The sequence below is a fragment of the Larimichthys crocea genome, chromosome VIII (genome assembly GCF_000972845.2).
Source record: "Larimichthys crocea isolate SSNF chromosome VIII, L_crocea_2.0, whole genome shotgun sequence".
Classification (NCBI taxonomy): Eukaryota; Metazoa; Chordata; class Actinopteri; family Sciaenidae; genus Larimichthys; species Larimichthys crocea.
Window position 1 is genome coordinate 1,977,239 of NC_040018.1, and position 21,224 is coordinate 1,998,462.

The window sequence follows — 21,224 nt, forward strand, 5'->3', positions numbered from 1 at the left end:
AGGTTATTTTAGGCAAAGATTTCCCTCTTCACCCACAGACCCACAGACGCTGCACCTCTCATATGAGGCTTGTGTAACAGCCCTTCTCTTTTTAATGCTCATGTTTGGTTTTCTCACCACCCCAGATGTCAGATTTGGAAATTTAATCTTTCCCAAATATAATTTTTATAAAAATGTGATGTGGTAATGTGCCAACTCTACAAATAAACATTCCTCCGTGGCAAAATCATTATAATTATATCTGAACTCTGCCAATGAATGAAAAATTGAGGCACTTAGTACTCAGTAATGCGGTTGTAAAAATGCCTCTCTATATGTGCTAACCTTTTGTATACAGCTCTGGATTCTAATAATTTATCAATTAATGGGAACAATTAAGTGGCTACTATTAAAATCTGCCCTGCCCATAAAGCTGCTTACATCCTGCAGGGTGTAACCGATGAGCATCTTCGTGAAGCAGCTGGTGGTGATAAGAAAATATGAATGTGGTTGTGGCTGTGCAGCTCTTATTCCTCAGGCACTTCTGACATGATCAACATAGTACAATGGAAAAGCTTGTATGGTGCCCACAACAGCGATGACTGCTAATACGAGCCAAAACAACCCTGTGAAACACTGACCAACACAATACCTGGCATTGAGCCCGAAGACTGTTTCAGCTACGATAGAGGGATTGTGAAAGTGTGTGTGTGTGTGTGTGTGTGTGTCCCTGTACATCAAGGGGAAGCCATGCTATGAACTCGATCAAGATGTTAGGACTTATCAGCCAACGAGACACACTCGCCTCTGTCTGTCTGTCTATGTGAGGGTAGTAATTCAAAACACTGTCAATTAGAGATCAGTGCTTGCTGGTTTACAGTTTTCCAGACGAGAGGGTATGGTATATTTACACTACATTTGATGACGGCGTTAATATGAGGGTTTGGGAGCAAACGAATCGCCCTGGATTACAGACAGAATTAAAGATCATTTCCCCCCCACCCCCCTCAAAGCCTTTGATGATAGAGAACACAACACACACACACATACACACACACGTTCTCGTGGAAATGTAAAATACAAACAAGGGTTGTTGCATGCGAGAAGCGTGTCAGCGGTCACAGCTGGTGTCAAAGAAGAGGCTTGATTTAACTAGAGCTAATGTTTGACAGATGGAGGGCAAAAAAGGATTTTAAAAAAGCTGTCTCTGTGTTTGTATGCATGCCTGATTGCCTGTTTGTTTATCTGTTTATCTTTCTGTCTGTCACGCTCATTCCCAGTATGAAGACACTTTATGTCTACATGTCTGCTAGTGTGGCAACCTTTATGATAAAACACATGGACTAAATAAACATGCTAAACAGATTAGAAGAAGAAATGACCTTACTTTCTCTCATTTTCTCCTGATAAAATACTAGATACATTTTCCTGTCGGTGCAAAGTTCCCTAAAATGTACTGGAAACTTTCACTTCGACATGCATATGAAATACTTAATTTTCACCTCTTCAGGCCTCTAAGATCCTTAAATGAGTACCAGCCTGAATGCTTTTGCTTACACTGGTCTAAGAAAATATCTAAAATAAATGTATCTACATGCTACAAAAAAAAAAACAGAAAAAAAAAATCATTACGGTAACAGTAACACGAGTGGAGAAGAGTTATTAATTAACTGAAATGTCAGTTACACAACATTTATCTAACGTTTGTTAGCATTAGCTACCACAAGCTACTTAACCAGACTAAGTAAAAGTGAATGTGTCATATTGACAAAAGATTTTATTGCTTTTGAATTTAATTATAATTTAATGATATATTAATTTTAAGAGGAATACAGTGTTATATCTTATTTTAGAGTCACGCTGTCTTTATTCCAAATTCAGATCAAATTGTTTGATTTATTTTTTCATTAGCTCAAAGCTTAAGTCAACATGCATAACCCCTCTCTTTAAAGCCGAGACACTCCCAGCCTTGTAAAGTCCACCAGTACATCTCCACCCAGTCCTAACATTCCAACACAAAGACACAAAAGTGCTAAAGCGAATATACAAACACTCACACCCTGCCTGCCCCTGACTTCTCAGTGTTGTGGAAAAAAAAAAAAAAAAAAGAAAGGGGGGAGACGGGGGGAATAATTCTTGTGGGCACTTCATCAACAGCTGGATCAGATCTGGGCTTGAGAGCACCACTCACTCATTAACACACAAACACACACACACACACACACACACACACACACACACACACACACACTCGAAAGACTTCCTATGGATACATTGGAAATGGATCCGGTCCAAAAAGAGTAGCAGGTTTTGTTCACTTGTCTATGACAAGACATCCTGCCTGCCTGGGAGAGGAACTGGTGTCTTGATTCACTGGTATTCTGTGGCTGAAATACCAAACCTGTGAATCAGACTGCCCGGCTGCTTCGCCGCGACTCCAGCTTTCTCAAAACAAGGAAAATACTGTATGGACATTTTAATGGGATTAGAATGAGTAGGAGTGTGTGTGTGTGAGTGAGTTAGTGAAGCTTGAATCATACTTCAGACAGACCTGTTTATTTGCGTCTGAAGGAAGACGTGCTGCTGCTGACTGCAAGTCTGACTAATTTCGAACCCCCCTACCCTCCACCCCACCCCATCCAAACGAAATTAAGCCAGATAAGCTCAAATCCCAAACTTTTAAGTAGTCATATAAATCAGACTTAACTCCAGCTAGACGAGGAGAGAGTCCAAACTAGCAAAAAAAAAAAGACTCTACAGGCCGGATGGACTTTTGTATTTATGTGTTCTGGAGCTGTTTCAGGTGATTACGTGCTGCAGAAGTATTCCAACCATCACGTAATGTTTAACTGACCTTAATGAAAGAGCAACAAAGGAATAAACAAAGTGCAATGTGATGCATGCATCTGACAGAAGATAGTGATCTCACTGCTCCTGCTGCCGTTGCTGCGAGTGCATCATGTGAGTGTGTGTGCATTTGTAAGCGTGTTTCTCATCAAGTCAGGACAGGAGCTCTTGAATGAGGGGTGAGTAATGTTAGAGCTGCTTCTGGTTAACCAGACATTCTCCTTGCATTCACTCATTTCTCACCTCGCTCTCTTTCTTTTCGATTTGCTTTCACACACCTCTCCTTCGCCCCTTAATCGGCATCAGCCCTCTATTGAGTCACTGTCCACAGACCTTTCGTAGTGGGGTTTGTTTTGCTCACCTGTGCAGCCTGTGGTTCCCTTGCGTACAGAGTATCCCAGGTCACAGTGACAGATGAAGGATCCTTTCGTGTTTTCGCAGTTCCCACTCAGACAGATGTTTGGGTTCAGCTCACACTCGTCCACATCTTGACAAAGAGGAGGAGGAAAAGCATGTTAATTTTCTAAACACAACTATAATAAAGGAAAAGTTTATGACGATAAATAAAACCGAATTAGCTGCTGCTGATTCGGCCTGCCAAACAGGCTTTGATAAGCTCTTATGTATGAAAGTGAGTGACATCATTAGCTATATTAAGGCTTTAAAGAAAGTGTTCTCATTTAATAAATTCAGCAGTAATAGAGTATGTGTTTGTGCAGACCCATTCAGATATCCTTACATCACATCATTGATGTCAAGTTTTCTCACTCAGTGGAAACAGACGTCTAAATGTCACACATTCCTCCTTGCTCAACCCAGCTAAACACAATGTTCACTGTCTTATAAATCAACAACAACAACAACAACAACATTGCTCGCTGTTTTCTCACACACTCATAGATCTGAGTCATTAAGTCGTATTCTCATGACTCATATCTTGGATAACCTTTAAGTTGATTGGTAGAGTCTAAAACCTCAGAGAACTGGATCTAATAAGTGCAGAGCTGCAGAGAGGGGTGTAACTGCAGCGTTTTATTTTTGGGGGCATATAATATGCATCCATTACCCAAGCAAGTCTTCATATCCTCAGATGACATGAAACCATCGAAGCACAGACACTGGTATGTCCCCGGGGTGTTGGTACACTGGCCTCCATCGCAGATGTCTGGGCTTTCCTCACACTCATCGATGTCTGAGGATTAAAGACAGAGAGGAAGAAAGGCAGATTAGAAATGAAATAGGTTGGAAGAGTAAGGACAATAAAAGACACATTACTCTCACTTGACCAAATATGTAAGAAATGTAACATTCCTGAAAATGACTTTTAGATATCTTCAGATACAGACTTTTCTGGCATTTGTAATCAACATAGTCTCAGTTGAAAGGACAAAAGGCATTCTGGAGCTTGGGTACAGAGTACTCTCTAAATGTGATACCTGCATTTATACCCATAGCTTGGAACGATGACTTGAATATAGACTTTGATGAGGCAACGTGGTTACATATACGAGAATCAGCGAATAATATCTCAATCTGTAACAGGATGAAGGAGACTCTGTCTACAGATCACATAAAATAGTTTTTAAAAAGTTGGGTGGCTGTGGCTCTGAATCGGTGATCGACAATTCGATCCCCGGCTCCTCTAGGATGCATGCCGAAGAGTCCTTGGGCAAGAAACTGGAGACTGGCAACCACTGTGTTGAAGGGTTTGTTGGACTACGGGTAACATTGAATGAATACATAACTGACTTGCTGTAAGGTTACACTGTCTACAACACATACTTGCTTGAGTGTTAGTGATGCTGTACAGTACAGAAATATAAGATTTAGATGCTGTCTCCAATGGATCTGCATTTTACTGGTGTTTTACCAATTTTTAAGACTGTTTTTGATGTGTACCATGACCTCCCCCCTTCTATTTTGTTACTATTTAATTTGTTTGTCTGTGTGTGTTTAAGTGTCTTTGCTACTATACTGTGTATAGTAAAGTACAAAACATTGATGCTGAAAGTGTAGAGAACAGGAGAAACTGTTCTTAAACCTAGTAATCCAGGCTGTTGAGGTACATACTGCTTTTAAAAAAATATGTGAAGATTACAAAAATGGTTCGAGGGTGTATTTCTCTTTCCTATACAGGGAGAAATACAACACAAAAATCTATAGTGTATATTTACTTCCTCATTCATAAATCAGCAAAGTCAATTCAGGACAGAGCTTGTGCAATAAAGTGAACAAAATAGAAGTGCCAGCAAACTTTGCCAGATGAATCAATAAGCACCCTCTATCATTATTAAGGTTTCTGCTTCGTGGAATTACTTCTGTGCTACCATTTGTACAACCGAGAAAAAAATGTTCTGACTAGTAAATCACTGGAAGATATAACTGTCTACTGTGTAACACAGAATAAGGAATACAGCATTCGAGAAGATTTATGACAGACAGCGAGACAAAGCTACTCACCAGTGCAGCTTCTCAGATCAGGCATCAGGGCGTATCCACTGTGGCAGCTGCACTCGTAGCTACCCTCAGAGTTTGTGCAGAAAGTCTCACAGCCGCCGTTCTCAATGGTACACTCGTCAATGTCTGAGAGGCAGAAAAACACAGCATTATGTATACTGCTGGAATTCGACTTTCACAAAAAGAACATATTTGAAATGAAAACTCTAATTTTTGTGTTCAATACGCACCAATACAATCCAGTCTGTTCTCAGTAGATTTGTATCCCGTGTCACAGGCACACTGGTAACGGCCAATCTGGTTGACACATTGGCCATTCCTACACAGCCTGTCACTCAACTCGCATTCATTGATATCTGTGGAAGAGCAAAGCCATGATCAAATTCAAATAAATGAGGATTACCCACTTGTTTACTGAGTTGCTGAAATCATGTGAAAATACTTTAAACTTTGTAGTAGTGAAATGTGGAGTTAAAGGGTTAAACAGTTTTCAGTCCAAGATTTTTTGGGGAGGTCCTAACTCATGGCTCGATGACATACTAAGGCCTCCCTGAGCAAAACTTCGTGCCCCCTAGCCCAATAAACCTTCAGTGCATAGGCACCTGTGGTTCTCCGTTTAAAAGTTATTACACTTAATTACACTCAGTTGCTACAGCCTCTACTAGCTAGCTCTGCTATCAATGTCCCGCAAATGCATCTTTCCTGGATGAACAGCTTGTTTTTCTTTATTTAAATTCCCCGAACATGAAGAGATGAAGAAGAAGTTGGAAATATTTTGTGAAGGGCCATGTTGACACCAACCCCCTTGCAGTGACAGTGATTTTACACCGACTAGCTTCACAGACTTTCATCATAGACAGCTGGGATTCACGGAAAATCCATTCTTAGTGGTAAATAGGTCAGCACCTGAAGGTAGCATGTTGATGATTGGAAGTCCTTGGATATGAAATGCAAGTCAGAATATAGTAAATTAAGTGAGCCATGTGCTTCAACGTGCCATTAACCATGCTATGACGCCCACCTAGTGTGTGTGCTAATTTTCATGAGCAATTGACGTGACATTTTTTCTTGATTAAATAATTCATTTGGTCCATAAAATGAAAAAAATAGTGAAAAAGGGACCTATAACAATTTCACAAAAGCCAATGTGAATTTCCTTGTTTTGTCTGACTAACAGACCAAAACCAATGGTATTTAGTTCCTAACCATAACCCAGTGATTTGGGCATTTTTGGTTAAAAATGACTTCAACAATGAATTGACTGATTCACCACTGGCGCTCTTGTTTACTATTTAACTGAGAACCAGCCTGAGACAAGTGGATTGCAGTGGAGATCACTAATCAGTGCTCAAACATTACATGATGGATTAAGGATCTAATGGCCATAACTACGACATTTCCAACAAGGAATGACATCACGAAACACACTGGATTACACCCATCTGTATGAAATTTGCTGTATAACTAAATTTGATTATCATTTCAGCACTCCATCATGTTACTTCACCAGAGATAATGAAGACACTGGTCTCAGAAGGGATGAGGTGGGCAGTTTTGCGTAATGCCTTCATTGTTTTTATTACTTTGGGTGGTAAAAAACTAAATAAATGAGCTTAAATGGCAGTGATTAATCATTAGGTCATGGACTGAAACCTTCACACACAGTGCGCTGCATGAGGTAATCGGAGTGACGCCCAGTGAATTATTCGAATTATTAATTATCAGCTCAATGCTATAAGATAAACCTGAAAGATGTGAAACTATAGAAACCACTGGAAAAGTTACTACGGTTCTACTTCTCCAGTTAACTACAATCTCAAGTTTTAAAAAAAGGTAACAGCCAACATGTTTCAGCACAGAGCCACAACAAGATGGCTGAATCTTTGTCAATTATCCAATGAGAACTAGAGGCTGCAACCCCAAAACAGAGATTTCAGAATATAAGTACAGAGCAAAATGCTACATAAAGTCACAAAATATGATCAAAGAAATCATTCAGGACCTGAATAAATATTTAAAAATCACAAAAATCTAAAGCTCTCTTTTGCTACCTAAATACAAAAACTCTCTAATACTAAAATCCTCCTTTCAGAGGAGGCTGAAGTGGACCCTCCTTAGTGCACACATGTCAACAAACACACTAGTCTAAAGTTCATATTAGCCCATTTATCATAGAACATATATCACGCACATCCTCAGACCAGACTCAAACACTACCCCACACAGAGCCCCAGTGAGCCCACACACAGAGGCAGATGGAGGGGGATAATCCAAAGCTCCCTTGCTCTTCATCTCTGTGACAGCACCTCCACTTACTTTTCTTCTTTCTTTCTTCTCTCAGGAGTAGGAACTACACGCAGGAGGAAAAGAGTTCAGAGATGAAGAGTTTAGACCTCATTACTCACCTAGACATGCTGACCCATCGGTTGCGATCTCATGTCCCTGTGGGCAGACACACTCGAAGCTGCCCTCCGTGTTTACACAATCACCACCGCGGCACAGCAGAGGGTTCCTCTCACACTCATCGATGTCTGACGGTAGAAGAACACACACAGAAACAAGTATATTTATATATTATATATAATATTTAGTGTCACGGTTTAGACTCTGCAAATGTTTGCTTCAACTCGTCAATTTTTCACCTGATTGATAAATTCAGAATTGTGTTGTTAGGTGACCTTAAGGAAGTACTTATTGTTTTTATCCTTGTTTATGTGACTGCTTTTAAAAGAATACAAGCACCAGCTCGGTGGCTGAGCTGGTGCTTGTAAAACACGACTGATGGTAACAAAAATACTGTTACTTGACTTGTTATTTATTTTTGTTATCCTGCTAACCCAGTCAGAACCAATAGTTTATCATTGTAACCGTGCCCATATTATTTCCAGTCCAAGCTGCATTTTTTGCCGCAGCGTGTCAAGTAAATTTTGTCTCGCCAATTTTGGTCTAATGGCGGCTTTAGGCCAACAAAAGTATTGAGACTCTCCATTTTGTATGAACGATTACTCCCAAGAATTTAATTAAACGGCGTCAAAGGCGAACCAGAACAGAAATAGAGCATTAAGTATTTTCACAGATGGCAGAACATTAGAAGTTGTAGCTGTATATAAAAATCATTTCACCGGGCAGCTGATTGTGTGTCCCTCGCATGCAGGTCAAGTATGTAATAAAGAACAATTATCTTTAAGACTTTAAGGAGCATTTTTGCGAACCGATTGTGACGACACTTGGGCTGCACGGACTAGACTCTTTCAACACCCCAATCCATTTAATTCTCCTTCTCCCTCTCACACACACACACATATACACACACATATAGAGACAAATGCACACAGCCTGGAAATTTCAGATTACATCAGCCGTCTAAACAGTGGGTTCCAGGTCTGGCATGTTAGTCTAAGCACCTCATCCAGAGCTTATGGCCCCAGAGGGAGCCTGAAGGAGATGGCTGGGTTGTGATTGGGACTGGGGTTGTGTGGAAGGCTTTCCCTATACTTGGAGACCTTTATAGGTTGGCAAAGCTCGCTGCTCTCAGATGCTGCCACTATAACAGGAGAGTTGTTAAGGAGATCAAGTTTCTCACTCATGTCCTCCAAGACTAAATGATTTCATATGAGAGCGTGCTGTCTCTGCATGTAACTGCAGCAAATCATCTCATGCTGAACAGGTGATTTAATGTATGTATTGTTTTAGTGTCCGCAGGTGTTGGTGTGCAAGGATTTGTCACTCACCCATGCAGTTTTTCATCATCATGAAGCCGCTCTCGTAACCTTCGAAGCACTCGCATTCAAAATCTCCTGGCGTGTTGATACACCTGCCCTGTCCACACAGGTCTGGAGAGATGCGGCACTCGTCGATGTCTACGGGAGAAAGAAATGCAACAAAACTCAGCATGCATGCATGCAAAGAAAATCATTTGGAGAGCTCCTTATGTTTATTAGAAAACATAGAGAGATATAATTTTAAAAAACAGGATAACACTTGTGTTTGCAGGGATTTTCAATTCAGTAACAAAGTGATTTAACACAGATGAGTTCAGCTGTAAGGCATGCAATAAAATGTAAGGCAAACAAAGCATAAAAGTACAAAATATTTAACAAAAGGTTACTACATGAAAGAGATTAGGAGATTAATTTAAGTATGATTTAGGCAGCCTTAGCTCTTCAAGGCCTGATCCTTTTTTAATTTAATCCACATTTTGAAACACTTAACGCAAAGATTTCAGGGCTGGGATCTCACTCATATGGGGTTAAAAGGTCCGAGATATCATTTACTTAGCAAGAGCCTATAAATTATTTCAGAATAAAGCCAAAGCACTGGCATTAAAACTTAAAATGATGTGTGCACATTTCAGCAGAGCAGTAATGTAGCTAACCAGACTACAGGGACCGGCTCCAACAAGTCCAAAAGCAGCCAGACTCCCATTAGACTGAATGATCTGAATGTAGGCAAAGGCTTTACACCACTTTAGTGTAATTAGTGTTGGCAGAGGGATTCAGAAAGGGGCTCTGATGAAGAATGGTTAGACTTGTAAAGATACAATGGAGCTGAGATATTGTCATAGCTGATGTTGTGCAAACATTCCAGCCAAAAATAGCAGCTACACATATGTCTGCTCTCACAGATAGACTAGTTAGATAGAATAGTAGACATGTGCCAATCACACTTTTCCAGAGTCATGGCTGGAGTCAAATCTTTACATTTCAGAAGCTGGAATCAGCAGTTGTTTCATATTTTTGCCTGATAAATACCTTAAAAGATGGTAAATATCAGTACTACTCACCAGTACAATTCCTTTCATCAGAGTCCAAAGCATAACCGTTATCACAGCGGCAACGGAAGCTGCCGATGGTGTTTCTACACCTTCCATTTGAGCACAGTGTGTTTATCATCCTGCATTCATTTATATCTAAAGTGTAGAGCAGAGGGATAAAAGACAGGTGAGAGACTATCAATGAAACAATGCAGGCAGTCTATGGAGTCTATGGAAGGTAGAATACCTTTGAGGAAGGGTCTCCCGTTGATGAAGTCGCCCCTATGTGAGAAGCCTGGGCCACGGGGACAGAGCTGTGTATACTCTGGAGAGCCCTTCTCTGGACATTCGTCACATTCAGGACCCCAGGCTACACCCACTGAGCAGCAGCAGGCATCCACACGATGCTTCCCTGAGATAGGAGCCCCACAGCGCTCATCCTCATGGGTGAGGTAACACTGCTCCGTACGCAAGTCTGGAAGCCACAAACACATTTATTAGATATATTTAGATATTTAGACATTAAGATGACATCAATACCACTATACATATACAGTACCCACCAATGCATGTCCTGCCACTGACATCAACAGTCATTCCTGGAGGGCACTGGCAAAAGAAGGAGCCTGGCGTGTTGATGCATTTGCCATTGATACACACTCCGGGAAAGACTTGACACTCATCCACATCTGACAGTCAGCAGAAATAAAAACATCAACGACAGGTCCACTGATTCACATAAATTCGAATGCAATGCACGTGTGAATTTCCAAATCTACGTGGCAACAAAGAAAACCTTCTTACCTTCACACACATTTCCTTTGACTCGAGCAAAGCCTTTACCACAGATTGGATCTGCAAAACACAATGCAAAGTCAGTCAATGCAGTTAAAATTATAACGCGGTTCAGGAAAACTTTGCAAAATAGAGCATGTTGATTATCTCACCCTTTTCACATTTGGCACAAGGGCTGTTCCAGGCTTCTCCCAGTGTGGCGCAGCAGTGGGATTTGAGTGTAGCCCCGTTTATGTTGACCTCACAGCGATTGTTGACCATCTTCAGCCAGCAGGTGCTCTTGGTAGTCTCTGTTTTATGAAACGAGCCATATAGTTACTACTAGACATTCAGTTACACGGGCTGATACGTGTTATTTGGTGCCAAAATTCTGTATTTAATCAGAAAATGAAAATAAAGTGCTGATTGGCTTTTTACTCATCAACTTACCCTACAAAGGAAAACTTCATTTCAAAGTGCTGACTTCAGTCGAGTTCAAGTTTTTGTCAAGATATAACTTATTTTTAAATAATTTTCATGTTGAATACATCAAGATTTTGTCAGTTTAAGTACTGTTTTGGTAATATATCAAACAACATGCTTGCTTACCTATACACTCTAGCTTTGTGTTGTCCAGTGTACTGCCCGTTGAACACAAACACACAAAGGACCCCAGGGTGTTCTTACAATCTCCATTAATGCAGGGATTAGATTTACACTCATCCACATCTGCGGGAGACAAAAAAACAAACATCTGATATTTCCATCTCTTTTTAACGCGACTGAGCAGACATCGTACATGCAGTGATGAAGTACTGTACAACAAAATGACTGAGTCTCTGACCCTCGCAGACGTCTGTCTCAGAATCGAAGATGTATCCTTTGGGGCACTGACAGGTGAAACTGCCCGGTGTGTTCCTGCACAGACCGTTTTCACACAGCATTCTGTTCATCAGACACTCATCGATATCTAAAGAAAAAAAACATACGGAGAGACATGATGACTTTCCTCACACTGGCTTCTGATATGACCACTGTATACTTTCATTTTAGGACATTAGAAAACAGCTTAACCTACCAACACAGTTTCTGCCTGTCAGGTCTACCTCAAAGCCTTCATTGCAGGTGCATTTGTAAGTCCTCAACATATTCTCACACACCCCATTCTGGCAGATGTCAGGGTCGAGGGCACACTCGTTAATATCTGAGAAGAAAAAAAGAATGACCAGTTGAGTGACGGTAATAACCACATTTGCTACATATGACCCTGTTTGGTTCAGCTTGCGTTCATTACCTCTTCCATCGATGCTTATACCAACACCATTGGGGCACAGAGCCAGAAAATCAGCTGCAACAAAACACACAAACAGTTTGGTTGATAAAAAGGATGAAATAACAGCGTTTGAGAAACATTTGCCAGATTCAAGGATATCTCAAACCAAAACATTTAATACCATGTAATTATCCATTTCCATGCTTTCTCATTTAGGCCTGGTGTATATTAAACCATCTCCTTAATGTGGTGCAGCTCTGGCGTCTTTTGATATAGAAACTTTAATTGGCAGGACTAAGGAGAAGTGACTTTATGACATGTGTATGCGTGTGTGTGCGTGTGTGTGGATGCTGTCCATGTCTCCTAACTGTGGGCGTCTCTGTCAAACAACACAGCCATGACTCCTTCACTGTTATTCTGTAATTTATGAAATCCAAGCTGTTATGTCAGAGAAGACGAAGCATCCGATCCGGTCGTCCTGGCTCTGACAGGTGTGTTTTGAATTAAACACGAGCCGTGTGTGTGTGTGTGTGTGTGTTTTTGCGTGTGCATTTGTGTTAGGCAGCAGGAGGCGGTTCCATATGTGTAAAGGGTGGAGTGATTTGAATATCCGTACCAGAGCTTTGTGGTGGGCAGGGTTGGCAGGGTTCTCCATAGGCGTAATCTGTGCTGGCACAGCAGCACTCCGACTTGGTCACAGCTCCAAATAAAGGCCTAACACACTGTCCTCGCTTGTAGCCACCATAACACGAACTCCGCATATGTGTGTCTGTTTGGGACAAAACAAGGCAGACAGAGTGTATGAGAAACAGAGATGAGAGACCTGGAAAGAGGCTAGAGTTAGAACAAATGAGAGAGAAAGAAAGAGGAAGGGAGGCGAGAGTCCGTGGCTCCAATAAACAACAACACCAGCAAAACAAATGGTTGTTCTCTCTCCATAATATCCAGGGATTTGAGGCATTTTCCTGCGCTGATATCATTCCGACAAAAACTCACACAGACCGAACAACAGCTTTTCAACTCTTCCCACACAATACACAAAGAAAATGTAATTTGAGGGACTTCAGGAATGTTGAAAATAAAGACATAAACAGATCTAGTCTCAGAGAACCAGTCCAGAGGATTGGAGCACAAGACGGCAGGAAGTCAATATTTATCAAAATTAATGACAGGTTAACAGAATTAACTGTTGGTAATGTTTATTGCAACGTGGCTATTATCTGCTTTGTCACATTGGGTTTTGCTTATTTTATCACTGAACTGGAAAATATTTGTGCTGTGGCTATTCTGGTAAACTATGTAGACAGTTTTGAGATTAAGCCTTAAAGAATGCTCGCTCTAACCTTTTGCTTCGAGAAGTGGGACCAATATTTTGACAAAAGCTTTGTTGAGTAAAAGAGCCACATGGACATCTATGCAAGAATTTAATAGAAACCTAAAGCTGAATAATAAAAGTAGACTTTTAATCGGCTCTGTGCAGCATCACAGAGAAATTAGTGAGCACATGAATCATTCCTGGAAACAAAAGATTTACTCACCAACACAGACACGTCCATCCAGGCCCACCGCCATCCCCGCCATACACTCACAGCGGAAGGATCCCTCCGTGTTGACGCAGTGGCCGTTCATACACATGCCTGGAGTCTCACACTCATCAATGTCTAGAAACAGATCATATCTTCAGACACTTCTCTTCACACAATGAATGGTAAGAGGCTATAATCTATTAAAATAAACCTGCTCAAGCGGTGGTTAAAGTCCTCAGGCGCTTGATTCAATAAAAGGCGCAGCCAGAACTGTTGGACAGTTTCAGTTTTATGGCCTCTACTAAGAAAACATTCTTTTCCTTCCTCTTCATCCTATCAGCATATTACAAAAATTATCATAATGAGCGTAAACAATGATATGCACGCATAAGTGTGTGTTTATGCGTGTGTTCTGTCTCCGTGTGTTGGGGGGCAGACAGAGAAATGATGAGTCCCCCGGGGCCCCTTTAGACTACACATTTCATTAATGACTGCATACGTCAGCACACTTCGCCCACACCCCGCTCTCCTGTTTATTTATTCTGCTGTGACTTAACCAGGTCAGTGTCTCTGAGATCAAACGTCTGTATCTGAAGCCATGTGGAGCAAGATGGCTGCAGGTTACACACTGAAAAGCTCTTTACTTTAATGATTTAAACATTACAATCAGTTAAATACCATTTGATGTTTGATGTCGTCGCTATGGATGATGTCCATAAACGACAAATTGGTTGATCGATTGATACGTGACTCACAAGTTTGTGTCTCCGAATCAGACTGGTGTCTATCGCAGCATGTTTTGTCAATTTCAAGAGAAGGCCAAATCTTTTTTTTTTTCTCTTTGTGCTGAACAAGTTTAGGAAAGGCTGTCTGCTAAAATCTCAAAACAGGCGGGCCCCAAATATCCACATGTCCAGCTGGCCTGCCAGGATGCTGAGGGATTTTTCCAGGGCTTTTAGGGGACTTTTTGGCTTGTGTGCTAAGACTCACATTATAGAACTACTAACATGACAGAGAGGCAGCTACCTTTCAACCTGGTCGAAAATACAGGTCAAAAAGAACAAGCTAACTTGAAAATATATTGTTGTGACGTGAATGTGTGATCTTAATAGTCTGTGGTTCTTTCTGAGAAACACACCTACACACATGCGTCCACCGGCGTCCAGCAGGAATCCAGGTTTACAGATGCATTTGAAGCTGCCATCTTCATTGATGCAGAGTCCATTGAGGCACATGTTCCTGATCAGACACTCATCCATGTCTGTGAATGAACATAAAGAAATTGACAGACTGACAGCAGTGCATTTAGATATAAAGTCACAATCTTTCGTATATTTTACATCATCACTGAGCAGAGATAAACCTACATGTCAGTTTACATCAGGTTGACATGGAGCTTGCAGTGGCAAGCAAAAATCCTCCTTGGTACATTCAAGGACGCTCACAAGTTGGAGAATCCAAAGTTGGCTGCCAAATCATTACACTGGCAAGCTACATGTGCTGTCAGAAAATCAAGTCCAGAAGATAAACACTAAGCCAACATAGGAATCAGGAAATTCTGGACTAAAAATGTTGCTTTTGAGCAGCCAACTCTATAATTTTGGATTTTAGAGCATTCTTGAACAGAACAACAAATAGTTTAATACAATTCATGACTAAAACCTCAATAATATAATAATATAAGGCTCGATTAGAAGTTTATAGCTGTTCCAACAGCCACACCCTCTCAATCATACATCTCATAGGGTATGGGGTGGGGGGTTTCCAAAGCTAGTCGACTGTTCGACAAGCTGCATGCTGGCCGCCTGAATGGCAACAGATGGATAGATATCTTAACAAAGTGTGCAAGACTTGGTAGTTTTCAATACTTAAAATGGATGCCTGCAAGGTAAAAAGTAAATGTGCACATATTAATAATATCAAGTTCTTTGGAAAAAGGTTGGTTGTAACATAAAATGTACACATTTTGTAGTTAATGGGGTGAAACACATGAAACCACTAGCATGATCATTTAAAATGCCGTCTAACACGGCGCCACCTCCAACAGTTCCATGGTCCATCAAACATAAACATTACACATGCTGTGGTTATTACATAAAATGACCCTATTTCTATATTTCTCAACTCCACAAATGCAGATGTCTGAACTTGACAGACCTTGACAGTTTTTGCCATCCGCTGAAATCTCAAATCCAGCATTGCAGACGCAGTGGAAGCTGCCCTCAGTGTTCACACAGCGGCCGTTGTTGCAGATACGGCCATTGGCCACACACTCATCGAGATCTGGCAAAACGGATAGTACAGTAAACACATACATCCTCTCAAAATGTGTGTGTACATGTAGTGTGTGTGTGTGTGTGTGTGTGTGTGTGTGTGTAACCTCGGCACTCTGTCCTGGTTGCAGTAGTCTGGAATCCAGCAGGACACTGACAGATGTATGACCCGGGGGTGTTCACACATTCTCCATGTGCACACGGGTTTCTCTCACATTCATCATCATCTGGAGAACAAACATAAAGCTCATAAACCTTCATGTACGTCCAGTTTAGTGCTCAACAAACTGTCAAAAACTCACCGATGCACTCTCCTCTTCCATCCAACCTGAAGCCCATGTTGCACTCACAGCGATATCCAACACCCGCCATGGGGATACACCTGCCATTAAGGCAGAGGTTGCGGTAGGCCTGGCATATGTTGGTGATATTCTGGGGTTGGATAATAAAGGGACCTGAAAGAAACATGCACAAAAACATTTATCATTTATGGATCATAAAATCCAGAGCATCTGCTTTGTTTCTTCTTTTTCCTGTTGTCTTTATTTGTAACATATTCATTCAGAATATGTACACAGAGTATGATCAAACTAACTAGCACTGTCAGACAGTGTACTCTCTCCATTTTGCTACATGTTTCTGAGGTGTGGCATGACCCACTATCAAAAAATGATCTGACTTGTTTAAAGAAAACTCTGCCAAGCATTCTTGAAAAATAGTTTCAGAGGAAATGTTATTGTGGAAGATTTTGTACATGGCTAATTAACATGCAAACATGCATGATGTTTTCTTTCAGATAGGACATTTTCTGCTCATATACTTCTTCACAGCAGTACCTAGATGAAACAAGCAGCGCTACATGAGGGCACAATGAAAGTCAAAGTTTTCCATCATTAACATGTAGTTGTTAGCTGGAGGGTGTGGGCTGCGATTGCTCAAAACTGGGATTTTGAACATGGCAAGCTCAGTGGGAGGTCGAGCACTGCATATCCACTGAGTCAGAGCAGAAAGTATGAGTTATATGCTATTACGGCGCACGTCAGCTCTGAAGACATGTCATTTTATGAGTGTGAATGTGAATCAAACACCAGGAGAAAGAAGGATCATACCTGGAAATTGTCCGGGGATTTGTGGGACTGGAGGTTGTACTGGAGTCTGACCTGGTCCTTGACCAGGGACTGGAACTTGGATGGGAATTTGACCAGGAACTTGCCCAGGGGTTTGACCAGGATATGGAACTGGATAGATGCCAGGTAAGTCCGGGCCCCCTGGGACACGACCAGGCACCACTCCTCCGTTCCCATCAGGTATCTGGATGCACAGTTTCTGATGCTCTTCTAAAATGAGTGCATGTGAAAAACAACAGGAGGTTAGCTGTCTGTGTTGAGATACAGACACACAGAAAAATTTAAAGCCATGTGAAGGTGAGCGACCCCACCTGTTCCACGAATTGGACACATTTCAGGAGTGGATCCATCGGACCAGCAGCGTCCGTTATCACAGCAGCACTGAATTTTGGTCAACAGCTGTGAGTTTTGGTTGGCACAGCGCCCATTCAGCACGCTGGCGTAGCAGTACCCACCACGAGCGTCTGTGGGAAACGACACAGCATGAAGTCTGTTAAACTAACCGTGTTGTATGGATTATGGAATGTGTTGTCTGCATGTTGAGCGAACTGGCAGGAGTACAATCAAAAAGTAGTCGTCATTGCTTCACATTTTCCATCATTTGGACGATGGAAGCCACTTCCAATAGTCATCACTTCCTATTTATGAGAACCATTCCTACATCCTGGAGTTTCTGGCACTGAGCACCAGCATGACTAACACTCAGGTTCCCTATTAACATAAATATATCATGTCTTGTTTCACACCCAGCCCATCCTGCGTATTCACATGGAGAAACTGACAAGCTACACTACTGATTGCTTGGTTTAGCTCGACAAGATGTCAGGCAAGTGTAGAGTTGGTTAGAGGAAAAAACATTTGGGCCCTTAAGGGGCAGAGTAGATGTTAACTTGAGTGTTGTTGCATGGGAAACAGACTAAAATGTTTGGCGCAATAGTTTTCTGGAGCGAAAGTCTCAGACATTCCTTCCTCGCAAACATCCTCTCCTAGGGGGGTAATGAGAGCGTGCGTTCACATATGTTTGTGTGTGAATGCATGTGTGTATGCATGCACTAGGGAGTATTTGCGTGTACGTCTAAATGACTATTCTGACCCAAATTCCTACTCTGGTCTGTTTTGGGTCAAACTGAGCTGAACTTGCAAGCTTTACAGGCTTTTCTGGCGATTGTGAGTATGCGAATGTGCACACTGTTATCAACTTCCCAGGATGTGGACTGTTCAATGACACACATGCACACGCTTCACTGTTCAGGCACACTGACAGACACAGGCACAAGATGACTTCACTTCACATTCTCTCATCATGTCCCCCTCTCAGTTTAAAGAGACTATAGCTCATTGTTGTGGAGCTAAAAACAAGTAAGTAACTACTGACCTAAATTCTACCAGCTGGAACATTGGACAGATTTCAGTTCTTTCTGCTTTCAGTGCCAGGCACAAAGGGAGAAGAACCAAAATGGGGTGGAAAAAGTAAGGAGAATGAGGCGGCACCTTTTTCGCTCAACTGCTTTTTCTTATATACCTAACTTAGTAACAATTAACCAGAGCAAATACAGTGCAATCAGTAGTCCTTTTGGATGGGCTGTGACAGCCACTATGACAGAGGACTCACCTATACACCTTGATCCATCCACAGTCGGGTAATATCCCTGGGGACACTTGCAGAAGTAGCTGCCAGGAGTATTAGAACATTCACCTACACAGAGGCCTGGTATGTTTGCACACTCATCCAGATCTACAGAGCGAGGAGAGGAGAGGAGAGGAGAAATTACAAAAAATTAAGTATGTCTCAAAACATTTTAGATTGCCTCCTTTTTATGTCGCTAAAAGCTGACTGGCGACAAAAGCGACTGAAAACTAACTTGAAATGTGAATGTCTTCAGGAGTGACTACTGCACATGTTGGCAATGACAATGGAAACAAACCATTGTCACAGGATATTAAATCCAGGGGCCTGCTCTTCTGTTAGCACCGTTAACCACCAAGTGCACATCATCACGCACAAAGGAATACACTGTAACTTAGACCCGTTTGAAAATTCTTTTACACAGTCCAGAAGTTTTCCGGCAATTATTTCTGGGCATAAAATAGCACATATTTTATTCGGCAAATGAGTGCCACAAAACCCTGCTCAGTCTGTTTCACCAGAGTTAAACTTGGTCTGGAAATTGTCATATTCATGTCTTAATGAGCCAATATTTTTCATAGGCTAACTGTGGGTCTTTATTTGTGGGAGAACAGAAGTGATGCAGAGAGAAGGATTTTATTTATTTTTTTAAAATTTAAAAAAAATATACTGTGAGTCTCTCAGTGGCCACAATTATAAAGTAAGAAAAGAATGTAATCTAACATTTCTGTAAGCCAGTCAGAAGTTGATAATTAGGACGCCCAACTGAGAGAAAAATGTCTTTTCGCAGCTACATAACGACTGTCTCTTGATTCATAGTGTGTACTGACATACCTGGCTGAGAAGCTCTTTAACTTAAAAACCGCAGACACTGTGGCTACATAGCCTTTAGCTGAAATACAAGTGCAGATATTTATTTATATATTTTCATAAGATTTTACATAAAAGGACCAGTGTGTGAGATTTAGTGGCATCCGTAGTTGCTGCATTGCAACCTCCTCGTTTCACCCTCCCTTCTAAGTATGAAAGAGAAACTGGAAAATCTAAAAAAAAAAAAAACGGTCATACCAGACCAGGTAATGCTGCAGCATCGAAACCTCTGACTGACTTAAATTAAAGCAATTGTGCGTTTTACTGCTCACAAATGCAACATTTCATTTGTGCAAGTTAAGATTTCTTTTTATAGTCGTGCTTTAACCATAACACAGGGAGAAAGAAAAAAACACCAGATGAAATCAGTGTTTCTTTCAAGCCAGCAATTAAGTGTTAAACAAGATTACTGAAAGAAAGCTGAGTGCTACTTCGGTTTAATTAAACATATTTGAAGGGAAGGGCAAAGTGGCTTATGTGTGGGCTTTCCCCACAAAGTAATAATCAGGAATACCGCGACTGAGGTGAAGTTAACCACAACTAGACGGATGTGGCTGGTAACTCTACTTTCACATTCTTAATTAGGAACTTTGAAAATAATCTTTTTATCCTACTCTGTCATTTGAGCTAACACTTTAAGTCTGACATTTCACAGTTTTAATGTGATGACTGCTATCTTGATTCTTACCTTCACATTTCTGTGAGACCTCGTTGAACTTGTGCCCGGCGGGGCATTTACATTCAAAGGATCCCACTGTGTTGATACAGTTTCCTCCTTGACAGATGCCAGGGATGGCCTGGCACTCATCCACATCTGTACATACACAGCATACAGTTAATACACACCCTAATGTAATGTACAGAAGAGAAATTACACAGAAATGGTAAAATAAACTTAGTACAGGGGCAAGAGGGCAGCACACACACATTAACACACAAATCTGCACACGTCTGGATGTGCATGGACAGAAATTGGGTCTGTTTTAACAGTCTGGATCTGACTTTCCTGCGATCAACAGAGTGACAAGGGAAAAGAGAAAGAGGGAGAGGAATGTCTCCTACAGGAGGAACAGTAATCGAAGCCAAGTCGACCAAGGAAGAGATAGAGAGAGGGAGGGAATTAGAGAAAGGACAGGTCTACAGTCAAGCAGAAAGGTTACAGATGAAAACTGTGACTTTGAGTTACAACGGTAATTAGGTTCAACTCATTTAATGGATTTGACAGACTAAAACATAGGTTTCAGGCTTAAAACCTCCAGGAGGCTGTGGCCTGATGCAGTCTCAGAGTACTCCATGTTCCTCTGGGTCCTGGCTCAAGTCTGCCTCCCCTGCAGAGGTTCTGATGTTGTTGGGTCTGGAGCAGGCAGGCAGAGGGCCGTCTTACCAGAAATGAGCTCTCCCATGTGGCACCGCCACTGACCCGTGTTACTGTTACTGACAGTCCTGCCACAGCGGGTGTCTGTGGGCATTCCATACACATGTGGGAGGCACTGCCACCCACCCCAATTTAACCCAATTAGAACTAATCCCCTGGGGATGGGTAGAGATGAGGGGATGACAGAGGTAGCGGGACGAAGGCAGACAAGAAGGGAGAAGGAGTTAAAACGGGCGGAGAGGATAGAAGCAACACTTTACTCGAAGAAGGAGAGGGGGAGGGAGGGAGAGTGACAGGAGAAAAAATAGAGACAAAAACAGAAAAAGAGACAGACACGCTGAGG

The 21,224-nt window shown here is 41.6% G+C and overlaps 1 protein-coding gene across 2 annotated transcripts in view; it reads right to left on the reverse strand.

The window, feature by feature from the left end:
- The window catches only part of fbn1 (fibrillin 1), a 61,744-nt gene that overhangs the window by 25,618 nt on the left and 14,902 nt on the right, over positions 1-21,224 (reverse strand). For both annotated transcript variants that reach the window (XM_027281288.1, XM_010732549.3), the window contains exons 8-32: positions 20,195-20,320; positions 18,622-18,744; positions 17,321-17,473; positions 16,992-17,219; positions 16,185-16,337; positions 15,990-16,109; positions 15,767-15,892; positions 14,748-14,870; positions 13,622-13,744; positions 12,700-12,852; positions 12,105-12,158; positions 11,889-12,014; positions 11,655-11,780; positions 11,420-11,539; positions 10,984-11,121; positions 10,841-10,891; positions 10,600-10,725; positions 10,284-10,511; positions 10,067-10,192; positions 9,015-9,143; positions 7,689-7,814; positions 5,514-5,639; positions 5,287-5,409; positions 3,893-4,018; positions 3,188-3,313 (exon numbers count right to left, since the gene is read on the reverse strand). In XM_027281288.1, coding sequence (XP_027137089.1) covers positions 3,188-3,313; positions 3,893-4,018; positions 5,287-5,409; positions 5,514-5,639; positions 7,689-7,814; positions 9,015-9,143; positions 10,067-10,192; positions 10,284-10,511; positions 10,600-10,725; positions 10,841-10,891; positions 10,984-11,121; positions 11,420-11,539; positions 11,655-11,780; positions 11,889-12,014; positions 12,105-12,158; positions 12,700-12,852; positions 13,622-13,744; positions 14,748-14,870; positions 15,767-15,892; positions 15,990-16,109; positions 16,185-16,337; positions 16,992-17,219; positions 17,321-17,473; positions 18,622-18,744; positions 20,195-20,320 — 3,279 coding nt within the window. The remainder of the gene's footprint in view (positions 1-3,187; positions 3,314-3,892; positions 4,019-5,286; positions 5,410-5,513; positions 5,640-7,688; positions 7,815-9,014; positions 9,144-10,066; positions 10,193-10,283; positions 10,512-10,599; positions 10,726-10,840; positions 10,892-10,983; positions 11,122-11,419; positions 11,540-11,654; positions 11,781-11,888; positions 12,015-12,104; positions 12,159-12,699; positions 12,853-13,621; positions 13,745-14,747; positions 14,871-15,766; positions 15,893-15,989; positions 16,110-16,184; positions 16,338-16,991; positions 17,220-17,320; positions 17,474-18,621; positions 18,745-20,194; positions 20,321-21,224) is intronic.